Consider the following 21,416-nt stretch of genomic DNA (forward strand, 5'->3'; position numbering starts at 1 on the left):
AACTGTCGCCCACAGGGCCAATATGTTTTCACCCCTGGTAGGGGAGTTTACCAGCTGATCCAGTGCATTTGACTTGATAAATTTCAGGAAGCGCTCGACCTGGGAGTTTGTACTTGAGTAGTTTTCCCAGATAACGGTAGGATAATTGAAATCGCCCAATATCAGGGTGTTCAGTAGGACCTTCATGTTTTTCCAGCATCTCCAGAAAGGCAGAGTGGTGGTCCTGGGTCATGGAGGGTGATCTGTAGTAGGCCACAATTTGCCCTGCAGATTTGCCCGATGTTAGTTGCACATGGAAGATCTCAAAGATATCATGCTGCGCCACTAACTTGGAGCATGGCCGGCCTTAGGCATAGGCCAACTAGGCGGCCGCCTAGGGCGCCGGTGTAGCAGGGGCACTTTTCCAGTATTTATTTGGTGTAGGTAGACCAGGATGGGGGCACCAGGTAATGTGTTGGGGGGCGCCGTGGAGCTGTTTTGCCTAGGGCACCAGTTGACCTAGGACCGCTCCTGACCTGGAGGTGTAGGTATCCTTGATGAATATGGATACACCCCCTCCTTTTGTGTTTTGGTCCATGTTCTGTGGCCGACATGTGTGGTACGAGTTGTAGCCTGGTAGTGTTGGGGTGCTCTGTGGAGCCTTGAAACAGGTTTCAGTTACTGCACAGATGTCAACGTTCTCCATACTGAGGAGTGCTTCGAGCGTGCGCGTTTTGAGATTTAAACTCCTGGTGTTGAGTAGCATAACCCTCATTTTTTTATTTGTGCTGTTTACGGAGGTGGGTTTGACTTTTGAGCCTTGCCTAAAAAAGGCACTATGGGGGCAGCAAGAGTCTTGGCCAGTATTTGAAAGCCTAGGGGTGACAGGTGCAAGCCGTCTCTTGCAATGCAACGAGGCTTGTCGAGCATGTCGTCCCAGGCTGACAGACACTGGATCCACTTTAAATGGCAACAGAAGCTTAGCCAATTGTTGAAATTGATCATTTTTTCTTTATACTGCGGTATCATTCTTGATGAGGGCAGGATGCTATTCAGGGTTAGGGTCATACCCGGCTGGCCTACATGATCAGAGAGCTCTTCCATGTCTCTTTTCATGTAGTCCAGGGAGGTATGTCTCAGTTCATTCACACCAACATGAACAATGACAGAGTCATATTTGTACTTGTTTTGGAGTGACCTGAGTGCTTGTGTTATGTGCCGAATTCTGGCTCCCGACAGGCAGTTAACAGTAACCTTCTCCTTGTCCAGCCTAGTGAGTAGGACGTCAGTATGCCTGACTATAGAGTCACCTATTACTAGTGTGTTAGGTATGTTACTTTGCCTTAAGGGCTGTGATTGTGCAGCACACTGATTTTATGTTTTATGTGTTGTCTGGTTTGTGACGGCAGGTGCAGGTTTTTTGGGTGTCTGCTTTGGCGGTCCCTGATGCTTTTGCAGGTTTTTATATAGAGCCTCCGAGTATGATTTCTTGTATTTATGTGTATTTTTTGCCAGTACTGGCTTAGTATGTCATGTGAGGCTGGAGGTGTGGTGCAAGTGTTAACCTTCTCCTCAAGACTGCCTGTTCCAGTCTTGGGTGGAGAGGGCTTAGCCTCCAATTTCACTATATAATTGCATCTCTCGCATATGTTAATGTTTTGTGGTAGGAGGAGAGAGTTGTCTGTGTACATGAGGCAGTTGTTATACACACACACACACATACACATACATATATCTATATATATATATATATATATATATATATATATATATATATATACACACACACACACACACACACACATATATATGTGTGTGTGTGTGTGTGTGTGTGTGTGTGTGTATATATATATATATATATATATATATATATATATATACACACACACACACACACACACGCATATATTTATGTGTGTGTGTGAGTGTATATGTATGTATATATATATATATATATATATATATATATATATATATATATATATATAGTTAGATATATATATATAGTTAGATATTCACATGCAGACATTCCAGGTGGGACCTGACAGCCTGGGAACATATGATCGACAGACCACAATGCTTTGCTAGAAATGGCCTGCATCTGTCTCACTTGGGCTTCAGGCTTCTAGCAAAAGCTCTTGCCTCCCCCATAGGAAAAGTCATGAGGTCAGTACTGCCAACATAAAAATTTCAACAAAACGCAAATTAAAGGTCATGCTACTAAATGCTAGAAGTCTAAACATGAAACTGCACTCATTGCAAGTATTCTTAACACTGGATGATGCTGACATTTGTGCAGTCACAGAAACCTGGTTTAAAGTTGCGGAGAGCACCCAGGAAGTACTTACTCATCCGGTCACACATTCAGACCCAGACTGTGGGCAACAAAGCCAAAGGAGGTGGAGTTTCAATATATATTAAAGGCACACACACCTCCAGGCTGGTCAAACAGTATGACGCACAGAAGACACTCCAGGTGCAGTTAACCATTGACAAGACCCCTATTCAAATTATAGCTAGCTACAGGCCCACACATTTGACTCAAGATGCCCACTCCACCTATTTAGACCTCTTCAAATCTATTAAGATTCAACCCTTTACCCTGATCCTGGGTGATTTTAATTATCCAACCATAGATTGGAAAAACTACTCATGCTGAAATGCAAATGCCCAGAGATTCCTCGATTTTTTATCAGTGCAAATGCCTTGGAACAGCTAGTCAATACCTCGACAAGAGGTGATAATATCTTGGACTTGGTGTTAACCAACATGAGTAACCACTGCAGCACCCCTACAGTATCATCCTCCCTATTAAGATCTGACCATAAAGCGGTCACTTTTGAAGTCACCATCTCCCCTGACCCCCCTCTAGTGAGGGTCATACAAAAAACTTCTCCAAAGCAGCTTCACAGCCCCCCCCCCCCCCCAGTATGAACTGGCACCAATGTCCAAATCTAGACCAAAATACTATACAAGCATTTATATAGATGCATTGAATCAAGAATACCCAACAGTACAAAATCATCCTCCGCAAGGAAGAGTAAATCTGTCTGGTGTACATCTGCAATAAACTATATAACAAAAGGAAACTATTACTGTCCAGAACCACAAAGGAGCAGATACCTAATTGGAAGCAGTCTCTCCTTACCCTGAACAAAGCAAATAAGAGCACTAGTGAAATCCTCTAAAGCCAACTTCAAGTCCAAATTGGCCACATCTACTAGACACAATCATAAGGCCTTCTTCACATATGTCCGAAATATCAAAGGAAGCGCCCAGATCTGTTCAGAACTGGTGGTCAGGGACACCACATATACAAATGCTATAGATATTGCCAATCTACTGGCTGACAGATTCAGCAAAAACGTCTCCCCTCCGTCCCCCCATCAGTAAACCAGGACATCCGCAGTACCTGCCCCCTACTCCTTATCTCCAGGGAGCAGGTCATCACACCATCTCAAAGGCAAAAAATATAGCCTCCATGGGACCCAATAACATCTCTGGCTGCATTCTACATGAAATTGCAGCACCATTAGGCACCCTGTTCAACCAAAGCCTGAGTACCAGCTTTGTCCGAGCTGAGTGGAGGACAACCACTGTCATCCCTTTACACAAAGGTTGAGCATCCACTGATCTGGGAAATAATAGACCCATCAGCCTAACTAGCCTGATCTGCAAGACCATGGAATGTATTATCATGGAGCTCATTAACAGGGACATTGGCAACTTCAAAACACTCGACCCCACACAGTTTCACTTTGTCAAGGGGAGGTCATCTCTGTTAAATCTTGTTGACTTCTTTGAGACAGTCACCAAAGCCATGGACAAGGAGAAGACAGTGCACACTGCCTACCTTGACCTGGCCAAAGCCTTCAACACTATTCCCCACTCAGGCATAGTAGATAAACTCTCTCTACTAGGCATCAATCCATATGTTACCAGATGGGTAGCAAACTGGCTTACTGATAGAATCCACCTAATCAAAATAGGGGAATCCACCTCAAGCAGTCAACCCATAATGAGTGGCATACCCCAGGGGATCGGTCTTGGGGCCTCTGTTGTTTAGGATATACTTCTCTGAGGTACAGGTCAAAACCAGTGTACTTTGGCTGACGAAGTTTGCAGATGACTGCAAGCTGGGTACAGTCATCAATTCCCCAAGTGATGTGGATGTCCTCGAAGAAGGTCTCACCCAAACAAATGACTGGTGCCAGAAACGTGGCCTCAAGCTGAATTCCAAAAAATGCACCAACATCCCCTTTGGGGAGAATGACATTCCCACATATTATTGCATTAATAACAATGTCCTAAGTACACAATCAGTGTTGAGGGATTTGGGCACCTCAGTTGATAGCAACCTGACTTTTGACCACCATGTTGCTTCCGTTGTACGAAAAGCTTTCTGCATGGCCCACCTCATAAGTAAGGGTATCTCATCCAGGGATATAAAGCCAATTATTGAGTACAATGCCCCCTTTCACATGTACCTCGCAAAGCACATGCAGCAGCTGGAAAGACCACAGAGTTTCCTCACCAGGAGAATCCAGGGCCTCAAACACCTTCCCAACACAGATAGGCTAAAAGCCCTATCCCTCTACTCAGTTTCATATGGACTCCTCACGGGTGATCTCTGTTTGGCATATAAAGCAATCTCAGACCCTGCCTTGATGGGACTGCTGCATATCCGCCAGTCAAGCTCCACTAGAGCAAACCCATATGCACGACCTTATCTTGGTCAGTGATATCACTAGGACTTGTTGGCAGGACAGATTTGTGTCCCAGAGACTCCCCCATCTGTGGAATGTATTCCTTCTCCACGTCAAGCAGAGTACCTCATTATCCCTTTTAAGTGCAGCCTGGATAATTGGATGGGAAACAGAAAATACACCCCTGGGATTCCACCTGTGTCCCTGGGGGCAGGACAGGGGCTGTGGGTGCTGACTTGTCTAAACATGGGCTAAACTCTTAGCTGGGCTTATAAGGGCCTCAGGGCCAATAGACTAGTAACCTCCTATGAGCTTATGTGTAAATGCATAATATAGCTATCTCTATCTATTTTTTATATATAGATATACATATATAGATGTTGATATATATGTATGTATGTGTGTATATATATATATATATATATATATATATATATATATATATATACACACACACACACACACACACACACACACACATTTATCTATACATGGCTGGAGATATTTCATGTTGAGTGTTTTTTCGGTTGTCCTGAATATTGGCTGAATCTCTTTACCAGTTCTTAGATTGCTGAGCATTACCTTAATTTGAGAAAGTGTGAAGTGATATTTAAGGATTTTTCCCTTTTTATCACTGGTGTGTGTACTCGGAGTTGATTATATGTGCAGGGGGGCTAGGCAGTATCCTGCAAAAAAAAAAATGTGATTTTTTTTTTTTAATTGTTAAAGCATATTTGAATATTGTGTATTTTGGGAAATGTAGTCAGTGTTTTGATGTTCAGGAATAGTCTACTTCAGCTGTTGCCTATGTACTCATATATGTGTCTGTCTCTCTCTCTCTCTATATAACGTACATACACACACACACACACACACACACACACACACACACACACACACATGCATGCATTATACCTCTCAACCTCTATGCACAAGAAATCTGGACTAAGCCTGATATAATGGGGAAACAAAAGCCCAAAAATAGAGAAAAATATTAAATATTGCAGTTATAAACTTAGAAAGTTAATACAATAACAGGATTTGTCTTGGCATGAATTTTTCTTAAGGATAAAAAGTCTGAAAATCAAACGTATATCATTATTTAATGACTTCAGTCTTATGATCATCCAGTGATTTGCCTGAAAACCACTGATTTTATGATGATCAGGCCAAAAATATGAGTCAAGAAGCTGGACATTTTGCAAAAATCCGGACAGTTGAGAGGTATGAGTTTATGTATATGTATTTATGCCCACACACATATATACATTTGCATATTTATTTTTCTTTGTTTACCAAGAAAGTCCGACTGGGAAATATCCATTTTCAGCAGAGGCCCATGGAGAAAAGTTCCATTGGCATACATTACATTATACTAAATTCCAGTTAAACGCATAGTAGTTATATTTCTGTTTTACAATTATATACAAACAGTAGTTACATTTATACATTCTAAGATTTTACAGAGGTGGAAGTTAGTAAAGAGAAAGCACACATGCGACTTAATGGATTGTACTGGCAGCAATTGTGTATAAAAATTATTTTGTCATTTCAGTAAAAAGCTGAGAATATTACGTTTAGAGAGAGTATTGGGAGAGTATCATTCAGTGAACACAAAATTTTAACCTTGTGATGAACATGTCGGACCAAGATTGGTTAAGATGTTGTTTAAGCACTGGTTTAAAACTACTAAGTTTGTCAGAGTCTTTTATTTGTGTGGGAAAACTATTCCAAAGTTTAGCAATGCACTGGGAGTAGAGTGAGTCTCCTGCAACATTGACCTATTTGTAAGTAATAACATTTTTTTTTACTAGAATGGAGGTCCCTTGTTGGGCAGTAGGGTAGTAATAAGTTTTGTAGTGCAGAGCATTTTTTTGGATAATGAATAAGTTTATATGTCTATATATGGATCCACTTCTTAATTTAAAAATTACAAAATCTCGAAGTTCAATATATCGAACTTCCAATCCCGAGATCTTGCAATCTCAAAATTAAGAAAAAAAAATAAAAAAAATAAAAACACAGCAAAAACATGTTTATGCAGAGGGGCTGCACCTCCCATACCCCCTGCAACTTAAATACATTAACTCCAAGATTGCTCTACAGTGCAGAGAATAGTAATGCAGATTGCTATACAGTGCGGAATGGGAACATTACCTTTCTCTGCACTGTAGAGTAATCTCGGAGTTAGTATATTTAAGTTGCAGGGGGTATGGGGGGAGCAGCACCCCTGCAAAAAACATGTTTTTGCTGTATTTTTCTTTTTTTTTTTTTTATTTTTTTCTTAATTTCAAGATTACAAGATTTCGGGATTGTAAATTCGATATATTGAACTTCGGGATTTTGTAATTTTGAAATTAATACGTGAACCCCTATATCTATATGTATATTGAGCTTTTGATTTTGCAAATTGTATTTTTGTATACGCATTCAGGTGAGCGTGCATATCTATATCTGTCTGTGTATGTGTATGTAATATATATATATATATATATATATATATATATATATATATATATATATATATATAGAGCAATATAGATATATAGATACAGCTACAGATGCACTCTCCTGATGTTAGAAATGCTAGTGACAGCTGTATATATTTATGTGATGGGTTTATTGGTATTGGTGAATACTGGAACATCCAGAGATGATGTGATGCCTGATACTGTAGGTGTCTGGCCTTGTTGCCTCTGAGCAGTCTTGCATTACCCAGTACTGATTGCCCTGGATGGTTATTATTATGTTTAAAATATGTTCTGATATATATATATTTGGTTTGTAAGTGTTAATTATTAAAACCTATTTTTGATATTTGGACTTGAGATAATTTCTATGCCAGAGGCATTAGAGTTTTATGTCATTCCTGTGTGTCTGCATTTTTGTGTCTAGGGTCTCTATCTGTGTTGTTTTAACAGCAGCAGAAAGCAAATTGACAATGCATAATGTGGAAATTATCAGTGACTGCGATTCTCATGTCACTTCAACTCCACTGTGCAAGCAAAGCTAACCTTTTTATTTTCACTTACAAAGAAACTAGTCCATTCCTCATGGTGTTTAATGTGCTCTCAAGTTTATGTTTTTACTCAAATAAAGAACAAACACAGATTTGATTCTGAAAACTTAGTTTATCTAATAGTTAAGTGAGAACTGTACTCACAAACTTAGACTGAGAATTAAAATAATTCATGTTTTGGGAAACCTTCCTTAAAGTTAACACCATTGTTTTCTATTAATGCTGAAAAAACATAACGGATGGATAAGGAGCCATGATAGTGTGTAACTAATACAGGAAACGTGTTAGACTGAAAGAATTTTAATCACTTTACTATAAGAATATTTGAAATGTTAAGCAATCAACAAATGTGGTCTCATTAAAAACATGTATTTGCTGAAGGCACAAGGGTTCAGTGCATTTAAGAAGGTGGTATTGCATGCTAATGGTCTCAGTCTTTAAGCTAATAAACCCTTTTTAAACTTTAAGTAGCCAGTAAGGTTTCTTATTTTTTGAGCTCCCTTTCTAAGGCACATGTTCTGTTAATTAATGCCAACTGTAGTAATGTTAAACTAGTGACTTAGACTTATATAACTATTAAAGCCATTCTCATGTATCCATGTTGTTCAAGAATTTTACAAAATACAATTAAGGGATATGACTTTGCCCTATAAAAATGTTATTTTTTTCTCAGCCATTGTTTTCTTTTTGTCTAGTTCCCCCCTTCCTCACTGGGGTTTCAGATGCACCAGAAATAGTTACAGCCCTTCTACACAGCCCCTTGACCCTGATGTGTGAAGCTACGGGGAACCCACCACCTATCATAAACTGGTTTCGGAATGGATCACCTATCAGACCAAGTGAAGAATTGCAGCTCCTTTCAGGTAAATATTAATAGAAATAGTTTTTTCACATATTCATATTTAATGCATAGTTGTGCATGAATGGATAAGTACCAGAGAATGGGTACAGAGCTGTCTAGGAACCACTTTGATTTTTAAAACATGCTTGCTTCTTAGCAGATTGCACCTTGGTTTCATTATTTTTTTTTTATCAAACCTTCCTTTAGAAGATGAGGCTTTTAATTTAGTGTATAATGCATACCTGAGCAGTTTGCTTTACCTTGCTCACTTGTTGGAGTTCACTAGCTGTCTGTATAGAAATTATTTTTACACTGGTCTCTCATGACCAGCTCAGAAGATAAACTTAATACCTACAATAAAATCTACACAAAAGGCTATCTTTGACTTCATCATGTCTTTCAAATACTTTGGATATGTTTAATCAGATGATTTATTTTGACCATACCCTTGTAAAGCCATAAGTCTGTGACATGCCTAACTGAGTAGCTTGTTCTGTAATTTTCCTGCTTAGCTATCCTATATACTGATAAATTTGTTCATAGGTTCATACTAGGCTATCTGCCCTAGGGCATTTATAAGCCTAGCCAGAATGTGTTTGGCTTTCGCCACCCATTTTAAATTTATTTTGCTATGCCCTTTTTCGAGGTTAGTATACTGTGCCTCTGTCTGACAGTGACACAGAAGTGATACCCGGGGTAAACCTATGATCTCCCATCCACTCATCAAGATTCCTCTTGAAGAGAGTCAATGAGGGACTCTGCCTAACCTGGACTGGGATTTTATTCCAGAGTGAAGGGAGCCTCTGGATTATGAATCTATCCCTCCAGCATGTCCTATTTATTTCAGTGCTGAGGTTCAAGTCTCTCGAGCGCGTAGCTCGATGGGATTTGGATTTTCTGAGGTGCAGCATGTCCATTAATTCCGGGTTGGACATGGCTTTATACGTCAGGCACAGATCGCCTATGAACAGGCGGTATGCCACTGAGTAGAGCTGGAGTTTCTTTAACCGGGCAGCATATGGCATCTGTTTGAGCCCTTTGATCCTCTTGGTGAGGTACTTTTGGGGTCTTTCCAGTTGCTGCAGGTGTCTGGTAACGTACATCCCAAAAGGGGCATTGTACTCAATTATGGGCCTGATGAGGGATGAGTAAAGAGGCACGATGACCTCCCCTGATCTAGATGTGAATCCCTTCATGATTAGGTGGGCTATATAAAATGTTTTTCTAACCACTTTGGCCACGTGGTTGTCAAATGAGAGATTGCTATCAACTTGGGTTCCCAGGTCCCTAATTACTTCTTCTGTACTTAATGGATTACCACCTATGTGGTAATTTGTGGGCACTTTGTTTGCCAAAGGGGAGGACTATACACTTTTGGGCATTTAGCTTGAGGCCATGGCTCTGGCACCAGTTGTCTGTTTCTATGAGGCCCTTTTGGAGGATGCTTGTGTCGGCTGGAGAGTCGATTATGGCACCCAGTTTGCAGTCATCTGCGAACTTGGTCAGCCACAGTCCTTCCGTGTTGGCCTGTACCTCCGAGAAATATATACCGAACAAGAGAGGTCCCAGGACTGAGCCTTGTGGGACACCACTTGTAACTGGTTTGGAGTCTGTCATGGCTCCAGCAATTCTAACCATGTGGGTTCTGTCCTTGAGCCAGTTTGCAATCCATCTAGTGACATAGGGGTTTATATTTAAGCTGGTGAGCTTATCTATAATGCCCGAGTGGGGTATTGTATTGAAGGCTTTTGCGAGGTCCAGGTAGGCTGTGTGGACCATCTTCCCCTCATCCATGGCCTTGGTGACTGTTTCAAAGAAATCAACCAGGTTTAAGAGGCAGGTTCTGCCCTTAACAAAGCCGAACTGGGTAGGATCCAGTGTCTGTAGGTCCCCAATATCTTTATTTATGAGGTCCATGATGATCCTTTCCATAGCTTTGCAGACCAAGCTAGTCAGGCTTATGGGGCGATAGTTTCCAGGATCCGTTGAGGCACCACCTTTATGGAGAGGGACCACTGTTGCTGTACGCCACTCTTTGGGCACATATCCTGTAGTAAGGCTGAGATTGAACAGTAGTTTTATGTTTGGGTTTAGCTCTTCTTGGAGTTCATGTAGGACGCAGCCCGGGACACCGTCTGGTCCCACTGATGCTGTGTTTTTTGCTTTGGAGAGGGCAGCTCTTACCTGAGATGTCAGGGGGGCAGCACTCTTCTGGGATAGATATTTGCCCTTTTGGTGGGGAGGGGGGGGAGAAGTTTGTGCTGAACCTGTCAGCTAGGATGTTGGCAATGTCTGTGGGTTCAGTGTATTTTTTGTCATTTTGGGCTAATTCTGAGTATATCTGGGAATTACCACCCAGGTTCCTAACATAACTAAAGAAAGCCTTGTGATTATCCTTAGTGTCCTGTGCAATTTTTCTCTCAAAGCTGGCCTTAGACAATTTTATGAGTGCCCGTAGTTTTTGCTAATACTGATCAGTGATGCCTTCCCTTTTTGGGATTTTGCTCTATCATTTAGTAGCTTCCTCCTTCTATTGTATAGTTTGTTTATGGCTGGGGTCCACCAGACAGGACGTCTGCCTTTGGAGGATCGGGTCTTGGTTTTATTTGGGATCACATGATCCATGGATTCCTGAAGGTGTTCATAGAATGCGTTTATAAAGGATTCTGCGGTCTGGGCCATATTTTCCACAGGCCCGGGGGCTTTGAAGGATTCCACCTCGGTTTTGAGGAGTGTGAAATTTGCATTAGAGAAGTTTTTCTCTGTGGTTTTCTGGGCAGGGGGTGGGGTCGGGATGTGAATATCCAGTGAGATTAGTTTATGGTCTGATCTTACCATTGAGTGATACACTTCTGGTCTGGAGCATAGAGTCCCCATGTTGGTGATGATCAGGTCCAGTATGTTTTCCCCTCTTGTGGGAGTGGTAACAAGTTGTTCCATAGCATTTGAGTTTATAAATTCTAGGAACCTTTGGGCTAGGGTGTTGGAGCTAGAGTAATGCTCCCAGTCTATGTTTGGGTAGTTGAAGTCACCCAATATAATGGTGTTTGGAGAGACCTTCATATTTTCCAGTGTTCTCAGGAAGGCCGAGTGGGGTTCCTGGGTTTGGGAGGGTGGTCTGTAGCAGGCTATAAACTGGAAGGCAGTTTTACCCACTGTTAGTTGCACATAGATAGTCTCTGATAGTCTCTGATGCTTCGTGCTTTGCCACCAACCTGGAGGTATGGGTATCTTTGATGAATATCGATAGTCCCCCTCCTTTTGTGGTTCGGTCCAAGTTTTGGGGCCGAAAAGCATGGTATGAGGTATACCCTCGTAGTGCTGGGGTGCTCTCGGGAGCCCTGAACCAGGTTTCTGTTACTGCACAGATATCGATGTTCTCCATGCTAAGGAGAGTTTCGAGTGCATGCATCTTGAGGTTTAGACTTCTGGCGTTGAGTAGCATTACTCTTAGTTTCTTATCCCTTGTGATACCTATGGAGGTGGGTTTGTCTTTTGAGCCTTGCCTAAAAAAGGCACTATGGGGGTAGCAAGAGCCTTTGCCAATATCCGAAAGCCCAGGGGGACAGGTGCAAGCCGTCCCTAGTGAAGCATCGTGGCTTGTCGAGCATATCATCCCAAGCTGACAGGCATTGATCCCCTTTGAATGACACCAGTACTTAAGCCAATTGTTGAAATTGATCATCTTGTCTTCATATTGTGGCATCATTCTTGGTGAGGGTAAGATGCTACTCAAGGTCAGGGTCATACCGGCCTGGGCTACATGCTCAGAGAGCTCCTTTATGTCTCTTTTCATGTAGTCCAGGGAGGTACATCTCAGGTCATTCACACCAGCATGGACAATGACTGAGTCATATTTGTACTTGCCTTGGAGTGACCTGAGTGCTTGTGTTATGTGGCGGATCCTAGCACCCGACAGGCTGCTCACAGTGACACTCTCCTTGTTCAGCCTGGTGAGCAGGACGTCAGTGTGCCTGACGATAGAGTCACCTATTACAAGTGTATCAGGTGTGTTGTTTAGTCTTAAGGGCTGTGACTGTTAGGCACACTGGCTTTGTGAGATATGTGTTGCACGTGTTTTGTTTTGGGGTAGCGGTTGCTTGGGTGTCTGCTTTGTCAAGCAAGACAAGAAGTATGTACCTTAAAACAGCTAGATGCAATGGTAGTAGAGTGTCAAGAGATGCCTTACCTTCACCAATGTGTCGTGAAGTGTAACGTTTCAAGATTTCTGAGTGTAAGCTGAGCTTCTTTATCTAACTGTACCTGATAATCTATAATCATTACTTTAACTGCATATATGACATGGTGAGGTGTTCGTAAACATTTGGTGTAAAACATAATCTTTGCTGTGCATTTTTCACTGTCAGTAAAACCTCATTGTAAGCTGTGCAAACAGTAAATTAAGCCTATATGCATCACAGATAGGATCACTAATAAGGAAGTTGCTCTGAGTGGTGATTCAGAGATGGTCATATTATGCAACTTCCATGAAGAGCACATGGGCTTCTTACTGATACTGATTTGTTGCACCCATTCATTTCAGCAGGGAATGCAGTTTCCTTAAATGAGCAGGTTCCAGCTGCAGAGCTCAGCACTACTACAAGGCTACTTAATAGAACACCTATCTGCCATTACTAAAACAGCAGAGTAAGTGATTCAGAGATGTTTTAGGAAAGCTTGAATGGAATCCAGCAGCATGCTAACTACACATATGAGAACCACACTACAGTTGAGTGCAACTTTGCCAAATTGAATAGAGCACACTTAGGTTCATAGGTTGTTACTAGACTATTGGCCCAAGGGCCTAAGTAAGCCTAGCCAGCAAGGTTCCCTGGCTTACGCCACCCAAGAAAGCTATTTTCCTGTGCCCCTGTCGAGCAGAGCCACAGAAGTGATCCCTGGGGTGTATTTCCTATTTCCCATCCACTCATCAAGAGTGCTAATGAAGAACTTTGCTTGACATAGATGGGTAGCTTGTTCCAGAGTATGGGAAGTCTCTAGGACAGGAATTTATCCCTCCAGCATGTCCTGTTTATTGTGGTTACAAGGTTTAGGTCCTTCAAGTGTGTAGCTCGGAGGGATTGGGATTTCTTTAGGTGCAGTATGTCCAACAGCTCTGGGTTTGACATAGCTTTATATGTTAGACAGAGATCACCACGGAGTAGGCGATATGCTATGGAGTAAAGCTGGAGTTTTTTGAGACGGTCAGTGTAGGGCATCTATTTGAGGCCAGTAATCCTATTTGTGAAGTACTTCTGTGGCCTTTCCAGCTGCTGCAGGTGTCTTGTGAGGTACATTCCAAAAGGGGCATTGTACTCTATAATGGGTCTAATGAGTGTTGAGTAGAGGAGAACAATGACCTCTTTTTTTCCTGGATGAGAACCCTTTTGTGATGAGGTGTGCCATGTAGAAGGATTTCCTGACTACTGTGACAATGTGATTATCAAAAGAGAAACTACTGTCCACATGGGTCCCAAGGCCTCTTATCACACATTTGGCAGTAAGTAGACTGCCGCCTATCTGATAGTTCACGGGTACAGAGTTTTTACCAAAGGGGATGACAATGCACTTTTTGGCAGTGAGCTTGACGCCATTGCTCTGACAACAGGAATCTCTCTCAGTGAGGCCCCTTCTGTAGGATGTCCACATCATTTGGGGACTCGACTATGGCTCCTAGTTTGCAGTCATCTGCGAACTTCATTAGCCAAAGGCCTTCTGTGTTAGCCTGTACTTCAGAGAAGTAGATACCAAACAGGAGATGTCCCAGGACTGAACCCTGTGGTACTCAACTTGTCACTGGTTTGAAGTCAGATTTGGAGTCTGCAATTTTTACAGTGTGGGTTCTGTCATTGAACCAGTTGGCAACCCATCTTGTGATGTAAGGATTTATACCTAGTTTAGTGAGTTTATATATAATTCCAGAATGGGGGATGGTGTTGAAAGTCTTGGCGAGGTCAAGATAGGCTGTGAGAGCCACCTTACCCTCGTCTACAGCTTTGGTGACTGCCTCAAAGAAGTCGATCAGGTTCAGGAGGCATGATCTGCCTTTCACAAACCCAAACTGGGTGGATTCCAGAGTTTGGAAGTTACCAATGTCCTTGTTTATGAGTTCCATGATGATACATTCCATGGCATTACAGTCCAGGCTTGTCAGGCTAATAGGGAAGATAGTTCCAGGGATCAGTGGTGTCTTCCTCTTTTCTGGAGTGGGATAACTGTTGCTGTGCTCCATTCAGTAGGCACAAAGCCTGATGTGAGGCTATGATTGAACATGGTGCTTAGGTGCGGAGCCAGTTCGTTCTGAAGTTCGTGTAAAACGCAGCCTGGGATGTTGTCTGGTCCCATAGATGCATTGTTTTTGGCTGTAGAGAGTGCAGCTTTTACCTGCATAGTTGTGATTACAGGGAATCTGCATTCTTCCTGTATAGATATGGGCCCTTTAGGGGTGAGAGGGGGGTAAAGTTAGCACTAAACCTATCTGCCAGGATGTTGGCAATATCAGTTGGTTCTGTAATTTTCGTGCCGTTGTGTTGTAAGAGCAGATCTGGATGTTGCTTTTGAGATTCCTGACATAGCTATAGAATGCTTTGTGGTTGTCCTTAGAATCAGTGGCGATTTTGTTTTTGTAGCTAGCTTTGGAGAATCTTATAAGGGATCTTAGCTTCTTACTGAGACTGACCAGGGAACCCCTCCACTCATGGGATTTTACTCTCTTTGGCAACAGTTTCTTCCTTCTGTTGTAGAGTTCATTTTTGGCAGAGGCCCACCAGATTGGCTTCCTTTTTTTGGAGGATAGCATCTTGGTTCTGTTTGGGATAGCATGATCCATGCATTCGTGTAAGTGCTTATAGAGTGCATTTGTGTAGTTTTCAGCAGTTGTAACTGTATCATCCATCTGCATGGGTGTCATGACGTTCGCCACTTCTGTCTTAAGAAGCATGAAGTTGGATATGGAGACATTTTTTACCGTGGTTTCCTTAATGGGGGGTGGGGGTGGGATGTGAATATTAAGGGTGATTAGCTTATGGTTGGATCGGACCAACGAGGAGATGACTTCAGGTGTGGAACACTGGTCACTCATGTTGGTAATGACTAGGTCTAGGATAGTGTTGCCCCTGGAAGGGGGTGTGGATTAGTTGATCAGGGCATTGGAATTTATGAATTCCAGAATGTGTTGAGCGAAGGAGTTGGTACTTGAGTAGTTTTCCCAGTTAATGGTGGGGTAGTTGAAATCGCCCATTATTAGGGTGTTTGGTTGAACCCTAATATTTACCAGTATATCAAGAAAATAGGAGTGGGAATCCTGGGGCATGGTGGGGGATCTGTAGCAAGCTACAATTTGTATTGCAATTTTGCCCAGAGTTAATTCCACTTGGATAACCTCAGATGCATTCTGCTGAGCAACTAGCTTGGAGGTGTGGATATCCTTAATGAATATGGACACACCTCCGCCTTTGGTGTTCCGGTCCAGGTTAGATGGCCGAAAAGTCTGGTATGAGTTATAGCCTGGTAATGCATGGGTGCACTCTGGAGCCTTGAACCAGGTCACAGTCACTGCACAGATATTGATGTTCTCCATTTTAAGGAGTGCCTCGAGGGAGTGCATTTTGACATTTAGACTTCATTAGCATTGAGTAGCATTACCCTCAGTTTTTGCTTGCCTGTTCCTGTTACAGTGGTGAATTTGTCATTTGAACCTTGCCTAAAAAGGCACTATAGTGGTGGCAAGAGCCTTAGCCAGTATCCGGAATCCCAGGGGTGACAGGTGCAGGCCATCTCTGGCAAAGCATCGTGGTCTGTCGACTATGTCATCCCAGACAGACAGATGCTGGATCCCCCTTAGAATGACATCAGAACCTTAGCCAATTGTTGAAGTCAATCATTTTGTCCTTCTACTGCGGTATCACTCTGGGCGATGGCAGGATGCTACTCAGGGCTAGGGTCATTCCTGCCTGGGCTACAAGATCAGAAGGTTCTATCATGTCTCTTTTCATGTAGTCCAGGGAGGTACATCTCAGGTCGTTCACACCAACATAGACAATGACAGAGTCATATTTGTATTTGTGGAGTGACCTGAGTGCATGGGTTATGTGGCGGATCCTGGCACCCAACAGGCAGCTGACAGTAACCTTCTCCTTGAGTGTGCCTGACTATGTAGTCACCTATGTCTAGTGTGTTGGGTATGTTGTTTTGCCTTATGGGCTGTGGTTGAGTGGCACACTGAGTCTGTGGGCTATGTGTCATTTGGGTTGTGTTGGGGGATGGAGGTTGATTGCGTTTCTGTTTTGGAGGTCTCTTGCTTGAGCAGATTATTATTGGGAGCCTCCGCGAATATTTTTGTGTTTCTATGCGTGGATTTTGGTAGTGTAGGTTTAGTGGGACTATGTGATGTGTGGCGTGGTGCAAGTGTTTACCTTCTCCTCTTGACGGTCAAGTTCAGTCTTGAATTGAGAGCGCTTTACCTCCAGTTTGGCTAGATAAGTGCATCTCTCACAGGTTGTAGTGTTGGTGGTAAGAGGGGAGTGTTGTCTGTGTACATGAGGCAATTGCTACATTGCCTCAAGATGCCCAGATTCATCAGATAGACAGGAGAGAACACTAGGAGCTGACCCTTGGACATGCCTGAATAAAAAACTCTTTTCCTCTAGACAAGTGAGGAAAGTGAGCACAAGAGCGGTCAATGAACAGTATTTATGAATATTAATAATTGTGTCAGAATAAGAAGTATTTGTATTATACTTTCACTTGGTCTTGCACCAGGAAACATCATATGTTGTTCCTCTCTACGTAAATTCCCGTCCTGCTTTTCTAGCATGTGTTCGGTCAGTGAAGCTTCTGTGCTCTCAGTCATAATGGAAAACAACATAAAACTCTTGTTTTTGCAATGTCTGTGACTTTTTCATTACTTAAAGTCATGAATGTCACTCTATCACCTGTATTTATTTATTTCCGTTTTCACCCTGCTGGACCACCAGTGTGCTTCGTCTTCATTTCTGTAATCGTTTACTCACGATGAATTCATTACAACCACCAACAGCTTTCTTACTGCTAGTGGATTTGCTGAAAATGGTCAGGGGAAGAGGCTGTAAACGTATTGAACACTTTCTACCTTGCAGATGATATTTGAGGAAGGATTTCTGTGCTAAATTATATTTTTAAAGCATGCTTTTGAGTGAGAGAGGAATTTGTCAAACATAAGGCATTTACTTTTTACTAGGAAATCAATGGGTCCAAGCATCAGTTGACGCTTATATGACTGACATTAAATGCATAGTGCAAAACTGAAAGTGTGACAACGTTGTTGTTTTGACCCATATTATTTATTATTTATTTATTTATTTGCAGTTGTTTAACCAGGATAGTCCATTGGGCTTGAAGAACCCATTTTCAATGGAGTCCTGGGGAGAAAAGCTCCTCATACAGATTACACAAAGATTAATGTACACACATAGATTGCATAAAGATTACAGAGGTAAACAGACTGATCAAAAGTATTTCAATCAAAGGTAGTAATGTCAAAAGTATATATTTTTTTTCTTCTTCTTCTCTAGTAGGATTGAGGATAGGTAGTTAGATGCAGTAGGATAACGAATTGCTAGATACTAGTAAGGAGTTGTAAAATAGAAGCAAGCAAGAATTTGTTACTTGGGATTTGAGAGAAGGAAGGAATATAACTAGCAGCCATCTGGTGTTCACTCTGACACCACCTTTTCTTTCCTTAACTAATTCAGTCATGAGCAGCAGAAGGCTAATGAATCCTTTTACTTCCTGAGGAACAGCTCTCATTTGATTACCATCAGAATCCAGGACAAATACAGAAATAATCAGGGATGATCAGGGACACTTTTTACAAATATAGTACTATTAAATGGAGATGTTGACACAATAAGAAAATGTGAATTAACATGCATTTTTAATGTAATAGAAATCTGCAACTCTAATTATTGTTGTTATTTGTTTAAGTATAATCCACCACCTTTGCTTCCAAAATCACCAATTTTCTGAGGGCTTAGGAGGTACAGAGCTAAATTTTGAGCCAAAATCAGGGATGCCTTTGAAAACTGGGGACAGTTGAGACGTATATTCTGAGGTCTTCTAATGCAGGAAATGGTTTGCTTCTTGACAACTTTTCTCCAAAATCCTGTGTTGAAAATACACTTAATGAGATTTATAATATCTGATAACTGATGTAAATTACGAAAAATGAAAATATTAAATCCCTTTGGTAGACAATAGGCTCTACATTAGTGTAGATAGTGTAGATACTATCTTTATATTGCAGATTTGTGCAAGAAAATTATTTGCCTAAAATTAATAGTGTTATGATCAAAGAAAGAGTTGTATCTCTGTAAGTGTGCAAGATAGACCCAAGATATCTGTAGAAAAACTGTTCATTAGTATGAGAGCTTTCCAATAATGTAGGACATAATGTATGGTAGTTTTATGATATTGCAGAATATATGCAAGTTATGCATATAATATTTCCTGCTATTTCAGAAACAAGGTTCATAGGTATTTATTAGGCTAACTACCACAAGGGCCTTTTTAGCCATGCAATCCAAATCTCTGACAAGTTCTGATACCTTTGATAAGTGTAAGCATGTGTGCTAGATGACAAGTTATCAGTGGCATCATTGTGTGCCTTAATGTTTTGTACACAATGGCATCATTTGTTTACTTGTGTATCACACAACTTTGATGAGATTAATGCAGTTCTGAAACTATAATCATCACCTGCCTACCAAACAACTCCATCTCTGTATATTCCCTGCTGACCATTCCACTCTGCATGCTTCGCAAATCATGTCATCTTATAGATATCACCTTGCTGACTTAGTTTTAAATATATACCAGGACTTCAGAAATTAGACTTTCAAGACAATGACATGCATGCTTTTTTCAGGAGTATAAGTAAGTCTTCTGTAAATGTATTTATTTATTTATTTCTGGTTTGATGACTGAGGTGGTCCACTGGGCTCAGGGAGCCCATTTTCAGTGGAGGCCCCGGGGAGAAAAGCTCTACATTACATAGTTTAGATACAGATACAATATTAGTAAAGAAGAACAATTTGCAATTACATTTCATGTTCAAGAGCAGGCGTAATTTCTTAGGTACAAGGTACCTTTAGATACAGATACAATATTAGTAAAGAACAATTTACAGTTACATTTCATGTTGGAGAGCAGGTGTAATTTCTTAGGTACATGGTGCAAATTAGATATTTACAATATGTACAATTATGTTTGGTTAGCTAGTAATCATAGCTAGTAAGGGGTTTGGAGGTGGAGAGAGAATTATAGGACTAGGTGGGGAGAATGCAGTTGCATTTCCTGTTAGAGGAAAGGTAGGAATGTAGCTGAAATTTAAAATTTTCAAAGTTTGCACAAGTCCTCGGAGAGGAGTTAAGCGCTTTCATCTGATAGTTCAGGTTTTGGTTCTGATGATGTCTGAACTATCAGATGAAAGCGCTTAACCAAGTGGATTTTTGTTACTGAAGAATTAAAACTGTGGTTTGCTTTACTTACTGGCTTCGTTGGAATTATTTTTGTCTTTGTTTCATAGCCTGGATACCAGTGAATTTATTTTGGTTTTATATGGTTAACATTATTGTTTGAGGTGGGGAGATTAGCAGTACAGGTAGTGTTTGGTCCAGGATTTGGATGTATGTCTCCAGCTAAGCAGAGGTAGTTGAGGAAGGGCAGTAGTATTTTTGATTTGGTTTTTAATAGTTGTGGGAAGTAAGGTATTAGTTTAGGTTTGTAGTACTTAGTTGAGAGGGGAAAAAGTTTTATTTTGAAGTAGTGGAGTGGATTGGGTTGAACTAGTGATATGTTGTGGAAGTGTGTTTTTGAGTGATAAGAAAGGAGGTTGGGAGTGGAGTGATAGGAAGGGTGGGTGGAGTAGGTTGTAGGAGTAGGAGGTAGCATGATATAAAGGGAGTAAGGCTAAAATGCAGATAGATGGGGTGAGAATGGTTTGAGGTAGGAGTCCAGGCATGGTGGATATGTGTTAAGATGTAGTAGTGGTAGATGAATTAGAGACTTAGGTGGGTGAGGAGGAGTGACTATGATAGGCAGGTGGAGGAAAACAGGGAAGGGGTTGTAGAGGGAGGTGATTGGTTTATAGAGAGATGGGGAGGGGGTTAGAGCTCAAATAAAGGTAGTAGTGAGGGAGGGTGGGAATTGGGGGCAGGGTAGGGGAGCGGAGTGAGCCCATAGGGCGAACGGAGCAGGAAGAAATAAAGAGAAGGTGGCTGGCTGAACCCAATTAGCCAGCCGAAGCAGAAATGTGAGCTTGTGGATGAGTACAGGGACAGCAGGGGAAAACTAGGCTAAGGGGGGTAAGGTGGTGAAATAAAGCTCAAGTCAAGTCAAAGCAGGCCAGTGGGGTAAGTATGAAAGGGAGTGGGGGATAGCTTGGAAGAGAAGGAAAATTGATCTAAGAGATCTTACTTAGTAAATGGGTGGGCAGTGCCACCTAGTGGTAAAAATGTATATAAAAGATTGCATAGGGGGGTAAGGGAGTTAAGGACCGCTGTAGGCTGCTTGGCAAACACAGGGAAAAGCACAGGCACCATGGTGGTGAACACTAGTAAAAGATTGCATCACATACACTTTATATTATATCCTGATGGGGTTATAGTTTGGAAGCTCCATAAAAGGTTATAGTAGTGTCCCGTAATGGATGTCTTTTAGGGGTGATTTCCTGGACTGTAGTGGGAAGGGTTGAATACATGTGCAGACGTTATATTATATCCTGATGGGGCTATAGTTTGGAAGCTCCTTAAAAGGTTATAGTAGTGTCTTGTAATGAATGTCCTTTAGGGGTGATTTCCTGAACAGTAGTGGGAAGGGTTGAATACACATGCAG

General features: G+C 41.6%; 1 protein-coding gene across 2 annotated transcripts in view; it reads left to right on the forward strand.

Moving 5' to 3' along the window:
- Positions 1-21,416, forward strand: part of HMCN2 (hemicentin 2) — a 2,554,053-nt gene that overhangs the window by 1,516,657 nt on the left and 1,015,980 nt on the right. For both annotated transcript variants that reach the window (XM_044058392.1, XM_044058391.1), the window contains exon 46: positions 8,400-8,567. In XM_044058392.1, coding sequence (XP_043914327.1) covers positions 8,400-8,567 — 168 coding nt within the window. The remainder of the gene's footprint in view (positions 1-8,399; positions 8,568-21,416) is intronic.

Source organism: Protopterus annectens, chromosome 16.part0 (assembly GCF_019279795.1).
Source record: "Protopterus annectens isolate FY-2018-M chromosome 16.part0, PAN1.0, whole genome shotgun sequence".
NCBI classification, from domain to species: Eukaryota; Metazoa; Chordata; order Ceratodontiformes; family Protopteridae; genus Protopterus; species Protopterus annectens.